At 36.8% G+C, this 15,937-nt stretch overlaps 1 protein-coding gene across 2 annotated transcripts in view; it reads right to left on the bottom strand.

Annotated features, from left to right (window-relative positions):
- Positions 1 to 15,937, bottom strand: part of RYK (receptor like tyrosine kinase) — an 89,769-nt gene that overhangs the window by 19,766 nt on the left and 54,066 nt on the right. Inside the window, exons 8-13 of one of the 2 annotated variants that reach the window (XM_079795666.1) lie at positions 13,903 to 14,028; positions 12,334 to 12,420; positions 7,817 to 7,886; positions 4,058 to 4,190; positions 2,735 to 2,844; positions 2,411 to 2,570 (exon numbers count right to left, since the gene is read on the bottom strand). In XM_079795666.1, the coding sequence (XP_079651792.1) occupies positions 2,411 to 2,570; positions 2,735 to 2,844; positions 4,058 to 4,190; positions 7,817 to 7,886; positions 12,334 to 12,420; positions 13,903 to 14,028 (686 nt within the window). Of the gene's footprint in view, positions 1 to 2,410; positions 2,571 to 2,734; positions 2,845 to 4,057; positions 4,191 to 7,816; positions 7,887 to 12,333; positions 12,421 to 13,902; positions 14,037 to 15,937 lie in introns of both variants that reach the window. The other variant, XM_079795665.1, reaches the window with a different exon arrangement.

Below are 15,937 nucleotides of genomic sequence, written 5' to 3' on the forward strand. Positions count from 1 at the left end.
CAGATGAGGCCTAGTTCCCCACTGCTATACAAGCTGAGTCCTTAGGGTTCATATCTAAGAGACTGGATGTATTTCCCCACCCAAGCCTCTGGCTGCAACGGCTATGGCAACAAGAAGCACGTTTTTGTCCACTGTGAACTTGTGCAGCTGCTCCTAAAGGAAAACCTCCCTTCCTCATCATCACTCATATTTACTCTGCCCCTATGACAAGTGTCAGATATGTCGTTTTTTCCCCCTGAGAGTGGTTGATTTTAAATTAAGTTAAAACAAAGTCTTTTGGAGACATGCACAACAGACCTTAATTAACAGAAAAAAAGGCAAAAGACAACGTAAGTAAATTGTTCACCCACATCAAGTGAACACATTTAATCAGGACACTTGGTATATAAAAAAGGCACCCTATTATCAAATAGCTAACCTCACCTCTGAAAAAAGAAAAAAGGGTAATTAGATTTTAATTAACAAGAGAGGGTTTCTCCCCTTATCAACTCATTCTAATGTCAAAAGATTTTAAATTAAAATACCAGGTTTTCAATACGGAAGTCTTAAATAATTTCAATTACTGAATGTAGCACGTTGAAAGATGGCCCAAAGATATGTCCACATTCAAATCCCTGAGACTTGTAAATATTATCTTATGTGGCAAAAAAAAGTGATTAAGTTAAAGACCTTGAGAATAGAAGCTTATCCTAGCTTATGTAGCTGGGTCCGAAATACACTCATATCCATCATTATGAGAGGCAGAGAGAGTTTTGAGAGACAAACACACAGGGAGGAGAAAGTGGTCTGAATATGCAGCAGGGAGAGGCAGCCCCAAGCCAGGAAACGGCGACCGCCCCTGCAGCTGGGAGAGGTAAGGAAGGTTTGCCTCTGAGAGCCTCTGGAGGAAGCTCAGCCCTGCCTGCATCTGGATTTCAAACATTTGGCTTCCAGAACTCAACTCCGAGAGAACAAATCTCTGTCACTGCAAACCACCACGGTTGTTGTAATTTGTTACAGCGGCCACAGGACACTAATCCACGGAGGGAAAGTGCGTTAAAAGAGTAATCCTTAAAGCACACACACTTACTAGAAGTAAAAGGATAACTCGATACTATAAATAAAATGAGACACAATATATAATAATATAGCAAACCCATTTTTTACAGTTGTAACTTCGAAACAAATTATTCTATTAGGATTTTACATGTAACACTAACAGATATCACTGATCATTCAGTGTTTGCAGTTAGCACAAAAATTATGATAGCAATTGCTTCTTTTTTAAAGTATGTTTTTATTGATTTTAGAGAATAAGGGAGAGGGAGAGAGAGAAACAACAATGATGAGATAGAATTATTGACTAGCTGCCTCCTGCACGCCCAAGGGAATCAAGCCCCCAACCCAGGCATGTGCCCTGACCGGGAATTGAACCATGACCTCCTGGTTCATGGGTCGACTATTCAACCACTGAGCCACACCAGCTGGGCACAACTCTTTATTTTATTCCGCAATCCCATTCTATCCCAAAATACTTCTTTATACCTACACTCCGAATGTTTTAAAAAGCTACTTTGTGACTAAGAATATGTTTCCATAGCTGCCTGTACTTATACCTACCTTATGTGCAGTTTAAGCTAACCTCTGAATATTCACTACAGTAAAGAGACAGGAAAATAAATTCATCTTTCAAAACAGATTAAAAAGTGACAGAACTTTAAAATGCCTGCAAAATACCCATAAATAGATGTGACTTCTGAAACTGAACATTACTAAGTATAAAGAATCCCACTTTGTGATCTGCTCAAGTGGGCAGACCACCCAGAAGCTGATAGAGGGAAAGAGTGACATCTGAGGAATTATAAATTACACAGGTCGTAATACTTAGAAGAGGTCATTTTAAAAAAGAAAGCAGTAAATTTTGGTGATCTTGGAACCACTTGGTCCTTCTGAGACTTCAATAAGAAAATAAGAATAATCAAATACTGTAACCTCTCTAAGCCTCAATGTTGTTACCTTTAATACTGAGATAATCGTAGTTGCCTACCCCATAGTGTTAACAGTGCTCCTCATGTGGTTATTGTGAGATGCCACACAATGATGGACCATGGTTTGGGTCACAGCTTCTCTCCATAAACTGGCTGACTGAGCTAACTACACTTGCTTTCTCAATGAAAAATTTCAGGGAAAAGTTGCTAGATTTCAATAATAATAATAATCCTATATAATAAAGAGCTAATATGCTAATTAGACTGAACAGCAGAACGACTGTCCAGATGACCTTCTGGATGAAGCCGTTGCTGTGAGGGCCAAGCCCTTTGCATGAATTTCGTGCATCAGGCCTCTAGGAATAATAATAATAATAATAATAATAATAATAAAACAGAAAGGCTTGTTTCCATTTTGTTGAAATCCAGGCCCCAGCACTTACCACATCACTAGCACTGGAGAACTCATTATTAACCAGACTTTCCAGAGCCATCCACCGAACTGGCCTGTTTTCATTGTCCCCCAGACAGTGGTAGTCCATGGGGAACAAGTCTCTGGAGAGGGCATTGTCTGTGATCTTAACTTGAAGTGTGTCATCAATGCTGAAAAGTAAAGATACAAATATCAAATGCAATCAGAGTATTTGAAAAATATGGGTCACAGTTACTCTTAAATACAACATAATTCCCACTGTGATTTCTGAGAAGAACCCCAAATCCAAGGAATACTAAACATCGGATGACAGTGATGAGCCCGTGGCACCTACACACAGTTCCTAGCAGCCAGGTCTTTGTGGATGACTTCCCTTCTGGCCAGATAGCTCATGCCACAGGCAATCTGAATCGCCATGTGTACCAGGTCTTGCTGAGAAATTGCCTGTGGGAACAGAAAATGACAATGTTTGCAGTTAGCACAAAAATTATGATGGCAGCTGCTTATTTTATTCCATAATCCCACTCTATCCCAAAATACTTTTAATACTTACACACTTTTTTTTTTAAAGCTACTTTTTAACTGAGAATATATTCCCTGTACTTATATCTACTATAGTCCTTACTCTGTAAAATAATTTACCATTTACTTCTCTCATCTGTTAGGTATATCTCCCCAGCATCCAGCACACACAGCAGCTAGCTGCTCATAAGTATCTGCTCAATGCTGAACACACAAGGTAACATTACAGATGCTTATTACTCAATAACCAGTTCTTTTCTTTTCAAATAGTTTTTAGTAGGAGATTATCCCCTAGGGGCCATTTTTAAGACTACAAGCCTACAGCTCTCTCCACCCTGGTGTGCTCCCTGGAGCCAGGATGCCAGTACTGTGGGCGGAGGAACAACATTCCTCCCCAAGTGATGCTGAGGCTTCAGCCTCCAACCACTGGTTAGGAACCAGCTTTAATCCTGTCTGTTTCCAAAGCACGTCAAATGTATTAAGCCAAATACTCAATGCAGCCTCTGAATCCATGTTCTCTTGGCAACCGTAGTAAGTAAATTATTATACATCTTGAAACAAACTTAATGGGGCTACAAGATACAGTGGCAGCAAACACCTACTAGGTTTTAGCACCACTACCATCACGATGCATTTGCAATCTGACTAATGCTTCACAGCTATGGCACAAGCAGTGCAGAGAAAGAAATGCTTACATGACTAACATCTTACAGCTGCGCATATTAAAAATACACCCTCCAGTCATCACCAGCTTTTGGTACTATATGGATCGATGGCTCTGAATATGGACTAAATAGGCCTGTTTCCATGCCTAGAAGGGAGACCTAGTTCAAGTACCTTCCAGAGTTATTAGAGAAATGACTGGAAGGGTGTTCCAGAGATTTTGAGGTGATTCTAAATAAACACACAATGGGTATACAAAGAAAAACTTCAGCATCAGCAAAGTGTACACCTTTAGGCAGGAATCATAAAGCAATCTTCCTCCAGACCAACAGGTTATAAACATCATCTGATTCACTTTGAGTTTCTTTTTGCAGGCCTTCACACAGATTATAGTTAAGAATGTAAACATCTGCTTTCAAAGACAATATCAGAAACTACTGGTAAATAACTGGTATTTGGCAAATTTTCTCACCTGAGGATTATTGGCCTCTACTAATTTGCACTGCCGTAAAAACAATTTTAGATTCCCCCAATTCATGTAAGGCAATATCACCATGGGCTTTTCTCCTTCTTCTATACACACATGGGTAATAGGAAGAAGATTTCTATAAAATAATCAGAAATCAGGAGAAATACAAGTGAAACTTAAAACTTTAGGGGCTTATTTGTAATAAAAAGCAATAAAATAAAGAAAACCTAAAATAAAATAAGAATTATCTCTAACATATGTACTTAGAAACATGATTACCATTAAAAATATAAAATTATAAACGCTCCTTTAAACTAGACTTAAACATTTCACATAGATGCACTCTCTCGATAGGGAAAGTTATAAGCTCAAAGTTGCTTCCTGTGGACTGGATTCTCTGAAGACACATCTGGCCACACTAAATCTTTACTCTACAGGATAATTAGAGACAAATGTTTGACTACGAGCATATTATGATAATACCCGATTCTGTCCATCATTACACTTAAAAAAAAAAAAAAGCCCTGATGCAGACTGTGGACAAGAATACGACAATCAAGAAGGCCTTTAAGGGGCTGAAACTGTCACAAAAGCCAAGATGGTCTTAGCTGGTCACATGGTATTTAGAATCCAATTTCCAAATCCATAACTTACCATTAACGCTCTGTGCGACCATCTCTTTGGGCCTTAGTTTCCATACCTCTAACATAGGAATCCCAACCATAAAACGTTGCTGTAACGTGCAAAGTTAAGCATGTGGAAAACAATCTTACTCCTTTTTTAATTTCTATGGCACAATAAATACATTTCACCTTATTGCCTAATTGGTATCTGGAAATAACCGTTAATTTTTCCCACAGTTATGTAACTTTTTATACAATTTCCTTATCTTCCCCTTAAGCTGAAAACTCCTAGGAGGCAAAAACTAATACGGACTCTTATTTTTACACCTAATGCCTCATATTTTATATCACAGAAAGCAAGCATTTAATAAATAGTTGATAAACACAGAAATAATACAGCTTTAAAAACATTCCTGTTCCTTAACTTAGCATAATCTGCTTCTAAACATGTTTAATAAAGAAAAAAAGCTACAAGAGCAAGGACAATTAATATTAATTGCAGAAAGTTGCAAACAACTTGAATGTCCAAAAAGTAAGTAAAGGAGAACACACCCAAACAATAGGAGAGTATCTACCAAGAAAACGGTCAACAAGAGCTGTTATGAGAATGTGAGTAAAAGCTGATCTCATAGGAAAGCGAGACACAAGTCACCTGTTTGCAGGATAATTACAGTCATGGGGGGGGGGGGGGGGGGTTAAAACTGCACAGAAAGATGCCACGATTAAGGAGTTGTTGTTTTGAGTGTGGGACTCTGGATCAGTTCTAACCTGCTTTTCTGCATTTCCTAAACTGTCTCCATTGAGCATACGTGCATCTCCTCTAAATCCACCATCACACAATTGTGGCCTGACCGTCAGTGTGCACGTGAAAGCTGTGGGCTCCCCTGTGTGTGCAGGAGTTCCCAGCAGGGAAAGCACTGGCTCGAGGAGCTGGGGACCTGTGGACTCGATAAGTAAGCCTGTGTGCGGTAACCTCTCCGCAAGGCTTCTGCTGGCACTACCGCCTCAGAGTGGCAGTGACCATGAGCCCACTTCACAGGCAGCAGTGAAGAGAGAGGCTAGGTAATCTGTCAAGGCCAAAAAGCAAGTACACAAAGAATAAAAGGCAAATCTTTATCTGATTCCAAAACCCTCATACTTTCCCCTGGACATTTCCTCCCAGGGGAACAAAAGGGAGCAGAGCAGAGATGAAAACTCCTGGAAGCCCCAGGCACACTGAAGTGACTACAGCGAGTTTGCACTCAGGATTAAATGAGCATTTCAGGGGGGATGTGAAGAGGTGCCTGATCTCTTACCACCACCTCCCCCAAAATTATTCCTCTGCTCCTTTCCTCATGACTGAAATTCCCTGAGCAGAGTTTAAGGCATTTATCCAGGCACAGCAAGTTTGCTAGAGGAGATCACATCATTTTTCTATCATCAGAGGATTAAAATCCCCTCTGGGAAAGGTAACCAGTGGCACAAAAATGTTTCAAGGTACAAATGGCTGCTCTTCATTCCACCTATTTCATAAAGTAAAGGAGGACGAGGAGGAAGGTCTGGGATCTAAGAAGAGGGGATGAGGGCAGAAGCAGGTGCCGTAGAGAAGAACACGGTGGAGGAGGGTGGATTCTGTGGGAACTTAGACAAGAACTGCATCCAGCTCTCAGTCTTGCTGAGTGTCCTTGCAGAGTCAGAGCCGGAAGGCAGCGATGCTCAACCTTTTCATCTCGTGGCACACATAAATTACTAAAATCCGTGGCACCCAAAAAAAACACTTTTTGCCAATCTGATAAAAAAAAAAGGTGTAATTTTGATTCATTCACACCAACGGCTATTGTGTTGGCTCAGAAGGTAAAAGCTTTTTGTTATACCTCTATGAAGAGGACTAGTATCAAGCTTTGAAAAAGCTCTTTAGCCCTGGCTGGTGTGGCTCAGTTGGTTGGGTGTCATGCCGTGCACCAAAGGTTGCTGGTTCGATTCCCAGTCAGGGCATATGCCCAGATTTCAGGTTTGATCCCAGTAGGGGGCATTCCAGAGGCAGCTGATCATGTTCTACTCTCATACCAATGTTTTTCTTTCTCTTTCCCTCTCTTTCTCTCTCTCTAAAAATCAATAAAATATATTTTCAAAAGCTCTTCATATACAACTATAAGTATCTTTTTAAAAATCATACTATGACCGCCCTAGCCAGTTTGGCTCAGTAGATAGAGCACTGGCCTCAGACCGAAGGGTCCCAGGTTTGGTTTCAGTCAAGGGCACGTACCTTGGTTGCAGGCTGGTCGAGGCTCTTGCAGGAGGCAACCAATCGATGTGTTTCTCTCACATCGATGTTTCTCTCTGTCTTTCCCTCTCTCTTCTACTCTCCCTAAAAATCAATGGAAAAATATCCTCGGGTGAGGATTAACAACAACAACAAAAAATCATACTATGACCTAACAAGAGATTGGTTAAATAAAATGTGGTAGTACACTGATTTAATGAACTACTAAGTAGCCTTTTAAAATGTGGACATGAATTTATAGTGACTGACATGGAAAGTTAAATGTTGTTTTGTTATTCCAAGAAGCATGTTAACCTTGCTAAGGATAATAATAGTATATGATTATATAGAAAAATATTCTTTTAAATGCATCGAAAGTGTTAAGATGTCCAATTTACTTTAAAATACTTCTACACTCACAAATATCTATCATCTATCTAGACAGATGTTACACATACACTTATATGTACACATGCAAATAAAAATGGCAAAATGTTAATAACTAACAATGAATTTAGGAACCAGTCTTTTTGTGTTTATTATTCTTGACTTTAGCATTCTCTAGGTTCAAAAATTTCATAACCAAGTTTTTTAGCACATGTATTGTCAGTATTCTATTTTTAAAGGGAAATATGCACATAAATATGTATAAACTCTCCAATGCTTAGCTCTGATTGTCCAGATGTGAGCTCACATGCTCTTGAATAGACTTTTCTGCATTTTTAAATTTTATGCTATGACCATGCATTTCCCTTTTATACTCAGAAAAAAAAACAACAAACCCAAACTATCCAAAAAGATACTATTAAATTCAGAACACATCACAATGTTCTTAAAATAAAAATGTGAAATACAATGCCATCATGCTTAGCAAGTGCTGGTGGTTTTTCCTCTCACCTGTGATGAAGGCCTCGCAGCTTACAACTTTCAGTGAGCATCATTGTCACCTGAATTTCAGAAGCTTGATCTACGTCAAGAAAAAGACATTATCTTGAATGACAATACTATATATACATATGGCACTACTATTCTCTGCTATTAGTAAGTAATTGTCTCAAGTAAATTTAAATAGGTCTTGCTTAAAATTCTATTGCAGTAGGTAGTGTCTTGTTGAATAGGTCAACACTAATAGAAGTCATTAAAAATAAATTTGACTACATAAAAGTTAGAAATTAAGGGTCTATAAGCAAAGTAGAGAAGTTAATAACAGATTGGAAGAATATCTGCAACACATAAGGCACACAAAGGGCTAATTTCCTTTCTGTCCCCCTTCTTTACAGAGTTTATACAAATCAATAAGAAAAAAAATTAAAGACAAGGCATTTCTCCACTCTTTGAAAAGAACATTTCCAATAAGCAAAAAGTATATTTTCATTATAAAATTAAAAATGAGTGTCATTTAAAAAAAAAAGGTCTTAGATGCTAAAAACGTAAGAGTAAAGTATATCCTTAAAAACACTTTCAAAGAAACCATAAAAATAGTTTTTATTGTCAACAGTAAAAATAGTAATAGTAATTTATAAAGCTTCTGACCAATGCAGTATTAGAGGGAGGAGAAGATATAAAGATTGGCAAAGTCAAGATCCACATCCCAGCCCTACCTAGTAAAATGCAGAACCAACAGTAAAATCTGGACCACTGAGCTCAGGCACCAGGATTACATGTCACATTCACTCCTTAAAGCTGATAAATTGCGAATTTCATTTACTTCCAACTCTAACAGATGTTTCATTTACTTCCCTCTCCCACGACTTGTTATTAGTGTCCCCTTTCCAGGAAGCTTCACTTAGTTAAGACTTTTGTCGGAATGTCAAATACGTGGACAAAAAGCCAAGGATGTGGAACGCTTGGTACTTCTTTGGAAACGGTGATCCACACCAATGTCCAGTGAAATAAACTCTAGTTGTCTAAAAACTGCTAAACATTTAGGATCGCTCAGTAAATGACAGGATGTGTCTTATTATTAGTCTTTCTGTAATCTAAATAATTTTTAACAAAATTATAGCCAGACTATTTGGGGGCTTGCGGGATGTTTTTAGGATCAAAAACTAGTAATCATTGGAGGTCCACACCAGTTGGTAAGCATATACCACTTTCCCATTAACTGGTACAGAGACCCAAATAGAACAAAAGGTAATTTCAGGATATGTCATTTTATGCATAATATTTTTCCAGTTCTTAACTTTGATATAAACATGTTCTATTAAGTAAGAGATACCTGAACTAGATGATGATCTAAGAAAATATTGAATTGGAGAGAAAATAATTTTACCCACTTATTAAGAACAAATCATTTTCCTGGATCCCTTTTCCAGTCTAGTCCTAATCTTTTAATTTTAAATACTGAAAGATCTATTTTCAAGATGTATACACTTGAAAAGAATACCATAAAATAATGCACATTGTAAAAACTACGAGAGAACAAAATGATATAAAAAAACACATTCACAAGTTACAAAAGATTAGCTATTATATAAGAACTTAACACAAAAAAACCCTCAAATTAATTCATTTATTTTATTAAATTCAATTTTGCAATCCTGTGTAAAATATTCAGATTCCTAACTTTAATCTCTAGAAACTTATATTGGAATATCTATTAAGTGTCTGTGCAAAACTATGAATTTTTTAAGCCAAAGTTTATCCTACGGTAAATGTCAATGATCATTTCAAAACATATATTTTTGCATTTAAGCTGCACTTTTAATTGTGTAGCATGTAACAAAGTATACCAATTTGTGAAAGTACTTTCAGTTACATATAGGCTTAATTAAGAAATAAACATAACATTGTAAAAAAATAAATCACAGAGAAAATAATGTGAAGTTCTCTAACAATTTGGAGGCAAGGGCTGTGGTCAAAGCACTTCCTCTTTGTTTCCAGGCAAATCATGACCATATATTGGCTGAGGACTCACTGTGCTTTCTCTTGTTTCCGCCTGGCTCAAAAAGAACATTGCCATTACACTGGTTAGGCGCAGAACCAAGCAAGTGACTCCAATTCAAGTGCACACGGAAAGAGAAATCTTATCTTGTGAAACAGTCCCAGTATCCACATTGTGTTTTCTTATCACTATTATTTCCTTCTTTCTCCCCTTCCAATCCTATATCAACCCAATTCTGTACAGAAATCTCTTTTGTTAATTCGAGATTCATTCAGAACAAATTAATAACAGCCCAGTCTAAACTGTCCAAAGAATATTTATAAAGCCCAAAAGAAATATTGTAATTAAGGGGAAATGTTTCCTTAAAATATGGGGAAAGTGTAACCAAAGGCAGTGGTTATTAAATTTAGAGTTCAAAGTTTCTATTTACGAAGAGTACTATGTACACTATCCCTCAAAACTAGGCAGGAATGGGGGGATAAGGACACATATGTAATACCTTAATCAATAAAGACACTATCCCTTCAAAAACAACAACAACAACAACAAAAAAAACTAGGCAGAAAATCTGGTGGGACCTGATTTAAATGTTAACCTTTAAAATTATTTTGGGGCTAGAAAAAGTAGGTGAATAATATAAACACTGAACAATATAGTGAGTTAAACCATCTACTTAGAAAAGATAAAAAGTGTGTGTGTTTGTACCACCCTTAAACAAGCAATTTTGCTAAATTCAAAGAATCAAATTCAAATCCCAAAGAATTATTGTTAGATGAGTACAACCCAACTTTTTAGAAACAATAAACATGGTTTCCATGAATCCCTTTAAGTAAATTTAGAAACAAGTTCTCTCAAACCAACTTTGTAAAATTCATAAAGTTGTCACCTCCTATTCATAAAATTGAATTGAATTTTCCCCTCAATTTCTGCATTCAAAATGCTAAATTTGTTTTTTCAAAATTAGTATCTTGTCATCTCAATCTATATCAGTGTCAGACATTAAGCACCTTATAAATTACATTTTTCTTTCTCTTAAATAATAAGAATTATTTAAGCTCTTAGAAACATCAATTATAAATAATTAAAATTCTAATTTTTAAAGTCTTACTAGTATTTAATTTATTAATATTAGGAAATAAGCCATATATAAATAATATTCTAATATATTTTGTTAGGAAATCTCTAATTAAAATATTTATGTAAATCATGCCCTAGCAGTGTGGCTCAGTTGATTGGGCACCATTCCATGCACTGAGGAGTGGCCAGTTCGGTTCCCAGTCAGGGCGCATGCCCAGGTTTTGGGCTTGATCCCTGGTCGGTTTGTGCAGGAGGCAGCTGCATGATCAATGTTTCACTCTCACATCGATATTTCTCTCACTCCCTCTTCCTTCCTCTCTCTCTAAAAATTTCAATTAAAAAAAAATCTTTTAAAATTTTGATAAAAATCAATAATTGAAAAAGTAGGTATCACATTTCTCCAAGTGGTTAATATATTCATGAAAATATAAACTAGTATTACAGTACACCTTTTAGAAAACAATCTGGCAATATCTTTCAAAATTTTAAATGTAGTATCTCTTGGGGCAACCAAGTCCAACTATGGCTATACACGCAAAACTATACCAAGACATACCCACACATGGCCACATGGATATGGATATTTTCTGCAGCATTATGTAGCAAAAGCAGGGGCAGGAGGAAGGAAATTCACATAAGGTACAATGGGTCACCCTTTTTTAAAAAAAATCCTTACCTGAGGATATATTTCTATTGATTCTCGAAAGAGAGGAAAGGAAAGAGAGAGAGAGAGAGAGAGAGAGAGAGAGAGAGAGAGAGAGAGAGAGAGAGAGAAACATTAATGGGTTGCCTGCTATATGTGCTCTGACTGGGAATTGAATCAAACCTACAACCCCTTGGCGCATGGGACGATGCTCCAACCAACTGAGCCAGGGCTCATCTTTTTTCTTTATAGTGTTCAGTACTGGGCAGGTGGAGAGAGAGGAGGGGAAATTATTAACAATGTTTTTCTAATTGAATTTATTGGGGTGACACTGGTTAATAAAATGATGTAAATTTCAAGTGTATAATTCTGTAACATATCATCTGTATATTGTACAATGTATTCAGCACCCCAAGTCAAGTCTCCTGTCAACATTTATCCCCGCTATGCTCTCTTCTACTCCCCCTCACCCCCTTTAACAATGTGTTTTTTTAAGGGTGAAAACCAAAGACTTTTAACTTAGGAAAACTACAATATTATATGTAGCAATAATGAAGTCAAGTGGATGCAGTTTAACTAAAAGCCTGAGTAATATCTAATAAATGTTTAAGGTCTTAATTTATTAGACTTCTATTTTCTATACCTTAATGAGAACTACCCAAAACCCTTTAATAGTCTCATATGAGCTAAATTTACATGGACTGATTTATAAAGGTCTGGCACACACTGAGAATTTAAGGCAGAATTTAGCTGGCATAAGCCACCTTAGACAGGAAAGCATTATGGAAATGGTATGGAAAAAATTCCTACCTTTAACTGTTTTTACAAATGCTTGCTTTTCTTTATTTGGATCTTTTTCATCTATTAAAATCCCATGGAAAATACGCCCAAAAGTACCTAAACGGGAAAGAAATGAAAGAGATCATAAAATAACCTTCATAAAATTATAAGTACAAAACTTTCTGGCACAATATAACTTAAACATAACAAGGGTATATGTGATCAACAACATTACTATAGCCCTGGAGTGAGAAGACCCAAATCTTTTTTTTTTTTAATGACTGTTAGAAGTTCTTTGTTACTATGAAATAATTTGCTTTCGCCCTAGCTGGTTTGGCTCAGTGGATAGAGCATCGACCTGCAGACTGAAGGGTCCTAGGTTCGATTCCGGTCAAGGGCACATGCCCAGGTTGTGGGCTCGATCCCCAGTACGGGGGCATGCAGGAGGCAGCCAATCAGTGATTCTCTTTCATCATTGATGTTTCTACCTCTCCCTCTCCCTTTCTCTCTGAAATAAATAAAAATATATATTTTTAAAAAGAAATAATTTGCTTTCAGAAATACCAGATCTCACAAATACATGAGAATTCTTTCTGAATTATCCTAAATAAACCAGTGATACAGCCAGGAGCACTGAAGCTCAGGAGCGGGGTATCCACAGAGGCATCTGAATTTCTGGGCTTAGCCTCAACACAATGACAAAAGGAGAGAAATGGACTATTCTCACGCATTCAAAAACAGACACAAAAAATCTGCTTCTGTTAATTACTATTTGCCATTGGGGACAGTTCAAGATCCCCAATTAACTGTGATTGACCTATTGCATCCCAACCAACAGATAAATTCAAATGACTCATGTATCCAAAACATTCCTAACCAAATTATGGGGTGGGGTGGGGTGGGGAGAGTGTAACTCTGTATTTAACAACTTGAAGAGCTCAATAAAGTATTTATTATTAACTTCTGTCCTCTTCTTTCAACATCTCTCCAATCAATATTCTAAAACTCAAAGCAAGGACCAATTAAGTGGGGAAGGAAAGGGTACTAATATCTATCAAACACTTAAATGTGTTAGTTCATTTAATGTGCATCATTTCATTGTAACTAGCCTAAGAGTAGACCGGGTAGTCCAAATCTACAGAAGAGAAAGTTGGACACAGAATATATGAAGTGATTTCTCCAAGGTTGTAGGAATGGAACTGGAAGTTGGGTGTAACTCCAAAGCCCATGCACGATCCTTCTGCTGGAACCCCACACTATATGCCACAGAGAAAATTACTTAGAATATTTCAAAGAGGCCTGCTAGGTTGTGATCATCTTTAAACAAGAACTAAACAGAAAGAAAATATACTTTAAAGGGAACAAGCATTAATATAAGTGCTTCAATATACTTGAAAATCAAGAATTACACCAAAGCCGTACTAAGTTGAATTAAAGATCTAAAGAAGGGGAAAATAAAATCAATTTTATAAAGGAAATAAATTATGCACTGCTTTCTATCCTTAGACATAAAATCAAATTCTTAAAATCTGAAACAAAAAATTTGTTAGTGCTAACATTAAATCTTCTGTGAAAACCTGACTTTGAGATAATAAATACCTTCTTGGAGTACATCTTTTAGAGTTATCCTCTCCCTGGAGATTGCTATATCCTTCACCTTAGCTTTGGCCTCCAAAAGAGTGACACTTCTTAGGTCGTTTTTCTCTATTCGCAGGGTAGGATAACCTGAGGAGCCAACAAAGCCAAACCAAGAAATATAAATACCCTAAGTATGGCATCATGGTCAACTAGGTCGGTTAGGACCTCAGGACTCAAGTCACAGGAATGAATGAATGTGCACACACATGAACAGGGGAAATTATTTTAAAGAAAAACTTTTCCACCTACCCAAAATCTTAAAATGAAGAATTAAAATAAGAAACACTAAAAATAATATTACCATTACCGCCACTTCAATTGCCTTTCAGCCAAATGAAACAAGCTTTGATTCATGGAATTCAATTTAATCCATCTTATGGACTGTTTGCTTCCCAAAAGATTTTCTAATATAGTCTCCTAACAAAAGAACTTTTCAAAGGAAGAGATGTTTGTAAAAATGCCTAACAAAATGTGTACTCTATTAAGTCATTCTGATATCCACAGAGCCTAGTCCTACTGTTGTGAGATTCATATTTGTTTTTCAGTTCCCTTAACTTTCACTAATTTTTTAACATGACAGAAAAAAAAAAATTCTAGCCATAAATTAAAATTCTCATGTCCTCCCCCCCACCCCCCCTGCCCCGGCCAAATTTAGAATAAAAGGAAGATCCAGTGTTAGCAAGGGGAAATTGGAATGGTATCTCCAATGGTTTATTTGCTTTGGGAGAGACTGGGAAGAAAAATCCCAGAAATATTAGTGGACCTAGACAGTGGTCATCAATGGCTGCCTGAAGAATGACATGCAAGGCTTTGGGGAGCTTCATAATGGATGGATTAGCCTGACAACCCGATGGCACTATCATCAGCTTGACCAAGACATGGCTAAGTGTGAGTATAATGTGAGTATCTGTATCTGTTTAATCCGGCCTAGAGTTCTCTGAGTTTCTTGGACCTGTGGTCTGTTGTGTTTTGTTATTTTGGAAAATTCTTGGCCACTATGTCTTCAAATATTTTTTCCTGCTCCTTTTTCTTTTCTTTTTTAAATTTATAAACAAATGTATTTCCATTGAGTTTTTTTAAAAAAGTATTCGTCTTATCACCTATAATAAATAATCTATCTACTTAAGGTTATATCCACAGAAATAAGGAAATTTTTTATTGAAGGTAACTAAAAAAGTATTTTAATAAATAAATGTATTCCCACTGACTTTTTTAAAAAGTATTTTGCTTTCAGCTTATACAATAATTATCTGCCTCTTTAAGGTTATATCCACAATCACAAATTGACTCCCAAGAGCAAAGCCTGACACGTGAACATTACTAGTAAAAGCAATGTTTTGTTTATGCTGAATAGTCTGGACTACTTTCACATCGATCATCATATTTCCTGAGGAGCATATATTTTTTTCTTTTGTTGGTGGTGATGGCAATTACTATTAAGATTTCTTTTAAATTTATTTTCATCTAGAGAGCCCCCTTAACCACCACCCCCCTTTTTTTTTTCTTGCCACTATCTTATTAAAGAAACCCGGTCAGTTATTCCAGAGAATATCTGGCACCTGCTTTTTCGAATATCATTTAACTTCTGTATATTTTATAAATTATAAATCAGTTCTATAGCCTTGATTAGATCTGGTTAGGTCCAGGTTAACTCTTGAGGGTGGGAGGAGAAACAAGAAAAGCCCAGGGCCGGCGCTTCACAAATTTGAGTGCAAAATATCTACTTGTCCTACTTTTCATGATGCTAGATTCATGAGTGGGTTCAGGTGTGACAATCTGATCCCTCAAATGGTAAAGTGCCCATTTCCCTTTGTTCACAGGGTTTTAAATATTGATGATCTTTCCCTGAATCAAACATTTTATTGGGATTACAAATATAATTTCTAATTCTATGATTCCTTCCATATTTATCAGCTGAGAGTCTTCTGTGAGGAAACATTTTGCCTCATGAACCAGCACTATCTGGTTACTCAGAAATACAGTTCATGGAGCCAGT

Source organism: Cnephaeus nilssonii (assembly GCF_951640355.1).
Source record: "Cnephaeus nilssonii genome assembly, chromosome: 17".
NCBI lineage: Eukaryota > Metazoa > Chordata > Mammalia > Chiroptera > Vespertilionidae > Cnephaeus > Cnephaeus nilssonii.